Source organism: Nannobrachium achirus, assembly GCF_963921795.1.
Source record: "Nannobrachium achirus genome assembly, chromosome: 9".
NCBI classification, from domain to species: domain Eukaryota; kingdom Metazoa; phylum Chordata; class Actinopteri; order Myctophiformes; family Myctophidae; genus Nannobrachium; species Nannobrachium achirus.
This window is the reverse complement of record NC_137818.1, coordinates 39,659,866-39,668,307: the sequence shown is the minus strand read 5'-3', so window position 1 is coordinate 39,668,307 and position 8,442 is coordinate 39,659,866. Positions and strand designations below refer to the sequence as shown.

General features: G+C 43.5%; 1 protein-coding gene across 1 annotated transcript; it reads left to right on the top strand.

Moving 5' to 3' along the window:
• Window positions 1-3,437: 3,437 nt before the first annotated feature.
• Window positions 3,438-8,210, top strand: LOC308290840 (vasopressin V2 receptor-like; the record flags this gene model as incomplete). Its single annotated transcript, XM_080732752.1, has 6 exons — window positions 3,438-3,719; window positions 4,290-4,535; window positions 4,734-4,880; window positions 6,488-6,641; window positions 7,519-7,749; window positions 8,026-8,210. The coding sequence occupies 6 exons, from the start codon at window positions 3,438-3,440 to the stop codon at window positions 8,208-8,210; spliced, it is 1,245 nt and encodes a 414-aa protein (XP_080588878.1).
• Between the last annotated feature and the right edge of the window lie 232 nt (window positions 8,211-8,442).

Sequence of the window (8,442 nt, the reverse complement as noted above, 5' to 3'; positions counted from 1 at the left end):
AGGCCTATACACATTTATATATATTTTGCAAAAATAAGTTGAATCCTGGAAACTCAAAAACAGGCTAAATCGAGCAGAAAAAAACATGTAAAAAAAAAAAGTAATACTCTTCAGGATCCTCACATGTAGTCTTTCCTACAGGAGCTGAGAAAAGAGACTTGAAGAGTTCTTTGCCAATTAAACAAAGATGATGATGCCCAAGTCACTTATAAAAAAACTGAAAGAGCAGAAGTACGCATTTAACTGCCGCAGGAGCAAATCTCTCTTGCCCAACTATAGCAAACTAAAGACAGACTTGAGATCCACCTCCTAAAAGCATAGATTAAAGTGTTAAAGAATTCTGAAAGTGCTTTAGACCTATATTGTACAGTTGGACATTTAGTTTAATAATAGGCCTATTTTCATTTTTTATTTATTTGTTGTTTGTCAGACGAGGGTTTTTTATGACCGTTTAAAATACAGTTTAATGGAAGGGAATATTTGTATTGATTTATTGGGCTGTTTTCTGTCTCCTCAATAAATGCTGGCCATAATGGCTATTCTACCTGTTTGTTTTTCTTAGTTTTTTATATACAGTAGCTAGCAATAGCTACATTGTGACATTGTTTGTATCTGGATCAAGGGTGCTCCAATCCAATGTTGGTTATCCTGGATAGAACAGCATAAACGTTTTAAACAACTGGAACTGGGCACGGGAATATAACTTCATGGGACATACTGTTGTTCTAAGAGAGAATGACTGTGTGCAGGAGAGGGTTAAACAGGGTTAAACAAAATAATAGGTATTGACCTTAGGTGGGGGCAACAGTGATATCGCTTACTTACCTTACATGCGATAAAGAATATTTCCAGAATCAATATATATGATATATATGATATCCAAAGTGTATCGAATGGCACTGCACAAAAATGCAACATCATACTTTGCTCAGTCATTTGAAACACAATCGTTTCCTTTAAAATTGCATGCCAGTAGTTTTTCATAGCAACAATTTTGACAAAATAGGCTATTTTAAAGGGATATTTCACTTTCAACAAAACTTTTGGTCATTTTATCATCTAATCAGGCTTTTATGAACACCCTGAACAGTTTTTAATTTGCTTGATTGATGTAAATGTTATCAGGCCCGCTCACGTATTAGGAGGGTAGTGAGTCACCAGAAAAAAATAATGCATGTTTTTAATGAATCTATCATGGTTAAAATGGACTTAATGGAGTTTGAAGTTACAATGGGTGTGTATGGGGAAAGGTCCTGGGCCTGGAGGGTGGGCCAGGGTGTCCATAAAAGCCTGAAAAAAGTGAAATATCCCTTTAATTGTGGTTGAAAATAACAATAACTTACAAATGTATCCAAATCTAGGGACAATTGATGAGGCTTAAAGGCTTAAAATAGACAACACTGGGGATCATGCCAGAACTATTTAGTTCCTTTTTGTTTTTCAGAGCACCACGTCTTCCATCCATACTGATTGAACCAATCCCAATTAGAAAATCCTCTCACTGCCGCCTTGTCAGCCAGGGTCGGTTACGAAATTAATGTTTATGGAGCAGTCTTGTTTCAGTCTGTTGAGAGGCTGTTTATAATGAGCATCTACAGGCCAGCAGGGATGCAAAGGGTTCAGTTGTGATGGCTCTTTGTTTACAAGCGTATGGTCCAGTGTGCTGGGGTTAATGGTCGGCTCCACAAGGGTCAGGTTTGTTTCGGCTACGAGCGTGGTGCATTTATTCCCTCATCACCTCTTTCACTCACATATCCACCCCACACACAAATGCACACAGGAACATGCTGGGCCCCTGATTCAGCCCGGGAAAAAGAGTTGGAGAGGCCCTCACTGCGCGCCATAGAGCTGCTGCTACTCAAAGATTTGCCATTTCAGATCATGACAAGTGACAAGCCCAGTGGGCCAATTACATGAGTTATATTTCGTCGTTGTCGGGTGGAAACCTTGTACGTCCAAAACTGTTTGTTTTGTATTTATCATTTTAAAAATGATTTAAACTAGTGAAAACAGACGATCTACAAGCACACAACGCCTCGCACCTGCCCGACAGTGACGATTTACTTTGTTGGCCGCCCAGCCCCCAAAATGGAACAACGACATTTTATTTTAATTTTTTTCCTGGACCGGCCGGGAATGAACCGGCCGTTCGGGAGTTGTCCCGCTTTCCCCAATGGCCAGCACGTCCCTGCATGCATGAATGTGCACGCCACACATACAGACAGTACACTGCCGAAGTGAATGGGGGTGTAGTGTTTGTTGTGATTGACTTCAAGCCTCCGTGAGCCCATTGATGCCAGAACAATGAAATCTATAGGCCTATAGCTTATTTTGGGAACTTGTGCACACACGCACACACACACACACAGACACACACACACACACACACACACACACACACACACACACACACACACACACACACACACACAGACACACACACACACACACACACACACACACACACACACACACACACACACACACACACACACACACACACACACACACACACACACACACACACACACACACACACACACACACAGAGGACAAGAGGCACACCAGAGTGGCCCTGTGGTGTATGAACCAGTACTAATCTGTGCACTAATGGGCTCGTCCTAGTAAAGTCATGCCTGTTCACCCGATATTTCTGGTAATTAATTTTCGCACGCAAACACCCACTGCAGTCTAAAAACAAACACAGAAGTCAAACAAACACAGCAGTCTGTTAGAGAAACAAAATAGAGCTCATGCTGTATATGTACCAGTGTGCTCTATGGCAGTGGTTCTCAAACTTTTTAATTTCAAGGACCCCCAGTTTATGTGTTAGGCCACAGACCCCCATAACTCTGAGAGTGTATCAGCATCCATTTGGTTCTATTTGTACGCTCTCTGAATCAACCCATTTAGACCTGAGGCCGATTCTAAAAACACCTTCTAAATCCTGACCGAAATTTTCTGAAAAACTAAATTAAACACATTTCTATTCAAAACATTAAAAAAAATGAATTTAGCTATATCGACAAGTTAATAACTACACAACTCCCAGCTTGAAAGGTATAAAGGTGTTCCAGGTCTAAGGGTCAATTTTGATCAATTATTTAGCTGGAGGTCCCCGGAATCTACTGAGAACCAATGCTGGCAAGGTGGGTTCCCAAACTTCTCAGGCCGCGCCCCCCAAAATAATCATATTTGAACTGGGATCAAGCATTAGGTGAAATGCCAGTTTAAACTTATTTTGATGCTATATTAACTAATTTAGCTGGGGACCCCCTGGAACCTCCTCAATGACCCCTGGTGGTCCCCGGATCCCACTGTGAGAACCACTGATGTAAAGTAATTCCAGTAATGTAGCTCTCGAGCCCTCACCCGTCCCCTCACTACCCTGTCTCCGCACCCCCCCCCACCCCCGTTTCGGATGTCTCTCAGGCCTGATGTCGGTTTCCCCGCAGATGGACTGGGCCCTGTCCAACAATAATGGCAGTGTTCCGACCACATCGCCTGCGACCTCGGCGGCTCTGAATGGCACCGTGTGGCAGCGGGACGATGTGCTGGCAGCAGCCGAGGTGGTGGTGCTGGCCCTGGTCCTGGTGCTGGCTCTGCTGGGGAACGGCCTGGTGCTGGTGGTCCTGCTGAGGAGGAGGCAGCAGCACTCCCCGCTACACCAGTTCATGTTCAACCTCTGTCTGGCAGACCTGGTGGTGGCGCTGTTCCAGGTAGCATAGGGACGGGATGAATGGATGAGTGAGTGAATGCACTGAATGTATGTACAGTATGTACTGTATGTACTGTATGTAGTATGTACTGTACAGTATGTATGTATGTGTATGTATGTATGTATGGCATGCATGTAAGTATGCATGCATGTATGTATGTATGCATGCATGTATGTATGTATGTATGTATGTATGTATGTACCGGTATGTATGTACCGGTATGTATGTATGTATGTATGTATGTATTAGGGATGTTAATCAACGCATTATTTGCGAATCGACGCAAGCGATTTTTCGACTCATACTTTTTGAGTCGCGGTGAGCATGAGTCGATTTTCGAGTCGATTTTTTTTCACATCCCTGGTATGTATGTATGTATGTATGTATGTATGTATGTATGTATGTACGTACGTACGTACGTACAGTATGTATGTATGTGTGTATGTATGTATGAACCGGACTGACGGACGGACAGACGGAAGGACATGTGTAGAGAACCACAAATGCACATGGCACATACAGTACATACACATATCTATCTTTCTGTCTGTCTGTGTGTCTGTCCACCAGGTTTTGCCTCAGCTGGTGTGGGATGCGAGAGGCCGCTTCCCAGGCCCTGACTTACTGTGCCGCCTGGTCAAATACCTCCAGGTGCTCGGAATGTTTGCCTCCTCCTACATGATCGTTGCCATGACCATCAACCGCCACTACGCCATCTGCTGCCCCCTGCAGGCCTACCACAGCGGAGCCACTCAGCGCTGGAACTACTTCATACTGTTGGCATGGGGACTATCACTTCTACTCAGCTTGCCACAGGTAACTATCACTCTGTAAGGTCAGGATTTTACTGAGAGAGACAGAGAGAGAATCAAATATCTAAATATTGAATCAAGCAACTTACTCTGCATACAAAAGCCAGAGCATATGTTGTTTTATAGGTGTTTTAAAGTGAAATACCCCTTTAATTCATCCTCTTTCACTATTTCACTCACTCCAGCTTCTCCTCCCCTTCAGCTATTCATCTTCTCTCGTTCAGAGGTGGCCCCGGGTGTGTTTGAATGCTGGGGCAACTTTGCTGCGTCCTGGGGCCTCAAGGCGTACGTTACCTGGATGACCCTGGCTGTTTTCATCATCCCCGTCCTCATCATCACCATCTGCCAAGTAAGGAGGAGAACAGTGAAATAAAGTGAAAGAGAAGAGAGGACAGAAGTGACTTTGTTTCTATTTTTTTTTTCTTTTTAGGTTAAAAGAATATTGAACCAAGGAAAAGTGGTAAAAAGCGCTTTGACTTGTGCCAGAGCCATGACAGCCCTTCCATTCAGTGCTGTGAGAGTAGCCTGATGTGACAGGGCCTGACATCCAAGTTCTATTTATAATCCTGACGATTTTTTCCTCTCCCTGGGAAGTAGGCTAATAATTACGTAATAATCAAATACCAACAGTCTTGTTAAAATCAGATATTTGGAAATCAATGAGATGTTTTCAAAATGATAAAAGCAACACAATACACAATAAGAATAAACCTCATTTTTTAATCGGGTGGGGGGCTGTAAGGGACCTGGATATTGTATAGAGCATACATGGGCAACTGGCGGCCCGGGGGCCACATGCGGCCCCCACATTCACTTAATGCGGCCCGCAGGTTAATACCGGAATACTGATATATTACTTATTTCAGCTGTACAATTCCAAACATGACCTGCTTTAATTCCGTTAGTCAATATTAGTAGCTTAATGACTAGTATAGTGGTATTAAAATGTATTTTTTTATGTCCAATGTATTTGTATTTAGGTTCATAAAGTTAACATGAGTATATAACTAAATGCATTTGAAATTAGATAAAAATTATACATTTCAGGATTCCAATTCAAAAACAACAAAAAATAATTCAGGATTCCAATTCAAAAGAAGCAAAAATAGCCGATCTACAAGCTCAAAACTGCGATGCGTTTTGAGCTTGTAGATCTGCTATTTTTGCTTCTTTTGTATGAGATACTAGAATGACAAAGTAGGACGTAACAATATGTAATGTGGCCCTCTGGAGTGAAGGTGGAAATATAGTGGCTCTCGCAGTCATCAAAGTTGCCCACCCCTGGTATAGAGGGCACTGTCCCAAAAAGGTTGAGAAACAATGCTCTATAAACCAAATCAGAAAACTGCAAAGCGAGTTGATCCCAGTCTAGTTTCTCAGGCAGGTTTACTGCTGGGGGAGCTCAAAAGAGGGTGAATGTATCAGAGTAGCCCTGGCTAAAGGGGGATTTGATCATACATCAGGGGTCTTCAACGTTTTCAGGCCAAGGACCCCTTAGTTGAGAGAGAGATGAAGCAGGGACCCCCACTACATATTATATAAATTTTGTTCCAGTTTAAAATATTCATAGATTTCTTAGACAGCTTAGACTTGTTTGACAGCACTGTCATCATGTTGGAATAACGTGTATTTTCAGGCATTTAACCACTTGAACCGTCGAATACTTAGTCTGCTCTTCTTTTCCCTCTACAAACCTCTTTGCCAAAAATAGCAGATCTACAAGCTTACAACGCCTCGCAGCGCGAGGCGTTGTAAGCTTGTAGATCTGTTATTTTTGGCTAATGTTTCACTCAGAATAGGGATGCTAGGGTTCAAGTGGTTAAAAAAAAACCCTGTAGTAACTCTGAGGACCCCCTAGGGGTCCCGGACCCCCTGTTGAAAACCACTGCTGTACATTGTGGCTGTGAATCTGTTAAAATAAAACATTCTAGCTGCTGTCCCTCCTGTCTCTTTCAGGTGCGAATCTTCAAGGAGATCCACAACAATCTGCACCTGAAGTCAGATCGCCTTCTCTCTGCTCCCTCGTCGTGTAGACGGAACAGCCAACGAGGAGGAGGGGCCAGCAGAGGGAGATCTACCCTGCTCCAGCATGCTCCATACACCACAGTTGGTAACCATTGGGATGCTGCCGGACTTAAACCAGGATCAAGCTGTCAGCACCTCCCCATGGCTCCACTGAGACCCAATAGCATCACTTCACAAGGTGATGGTCATGCCTACACTACACTTGTAAATGTGCCTCATCAGATAGTACATTGAATTTATTTTTCATTGCTTCCTATGGTGCTTCTTTATCATCTATGGTGCTTCCCATGATGATTTTTCAGATCCCATTCCAAGTGGCTATGATGAATTTTGCGGCCCCTGGGTACGCAATGTTACTTTGTTGTGTTTTCTTACGTACTGTACTATTACCTGCATTTATATGAAATGTTCTATACAAATTGTATTATGTTATTATTGCAAAAAGAAACAATTGCCCAGTATTTTCTATTTCTTGGGATACTTCTTGAGACTTAAAGGCCTTTATCTAGTGCAGCAAAAAGATATTCCAAGAATTTACAGCGCATAGAGTTTTACCATCTCTTCTCCTAAAGTAACATAGACTCACTAGTAGTCTTCACAGCTGCTCCTACATGTTCATTTGGACACACCCAGTGTTACAAATGGATAAATCCAGCTGGCGTATTGTTGGTATCAGCTGAAAACACAGGAGTCTATACCTGTCTCAATGTGCTAGACCCCTGGGAGATGGATCGCTGATGCGGAGCGCAACACCTACAGTACAATCAGCAGTAAGTACTGGGATACTTACCACACGACTTGTTGCACCTAAGCCGTCCTACTCATACACTGAGTTGACAATGCCCAGGATCAAACCCATGACCTTGTGGTCCAAAGGCGAGTACAACAAAGGTAGAACAAAATGTTTGGAAAAAATAATTCCTCTATCTACCTACCTCTGAGCATGTCTTTCTCTCTCTCAGGGGAGCTACTGGAGCCTGGCACTCATGAGAATCCAAGGCCGTCTTTTGTCTGCTCGTCAGTCACAGCCATAACCCCAGGAGGACCCCCAGTCCGCCGTACAGGGGTGTCGGCGGCCATGTCTAAGACAGTCAGGATGACCCTGGTTATAGTGCTGGTCTACTCTTTCTGCTGGGCCCCCTTCTTTAGCGTGCAGCTGTGGGCTGCCTGGGACCCCAACCCACCACAGAATGGTATGTATTGACAGATTAGAAGCATAGATAGACATACAGCAGGCCGATATGTGCACGCACGCACGCACACACTCACACACGCATATGCACGCACACGCACACACACACACACACACACACACACACACACACACACACACACACACACACGCACACACACACATATACAAAAAGAATAAGCTTACGCAGAACACATGTACATATGTCTACACACAAAACAAACAACTAAACAAACAAACATGAACACATTCAAAATGTATGTGTGTGCGCCTATAGGTGCTGTATTCACCCTGCTGATGCTGCTGGCCAGTCTGAACTCCTGCACCAATCCCTGGATCTATTCAGCCTTCTCCAGCAGTGTCTCTCCTGAGCTACGGTTGCTACTGTGCTGCCGCGCTCACTCAGAGCGCAGAGGGTCCCTACCAGACGAATCTTCTACCACACACACCTCAAACTACTAACACACACACACACACACACACACACACACACACACACACACACACACACACACACACACGCATGCACTGCTGTATACACAACTTGTGCTGCAATCACATGTTGAGTCCACTCATCAAGTCATGTGAAACATGCACGCACAGCCAACACATAGAGCTGAAATATAATTTTGTATTCTTTTTGAATTTTCAAACTGTACTTTTGTGAAGTTCCCTCTCTGCTGTGGTCTGTTTA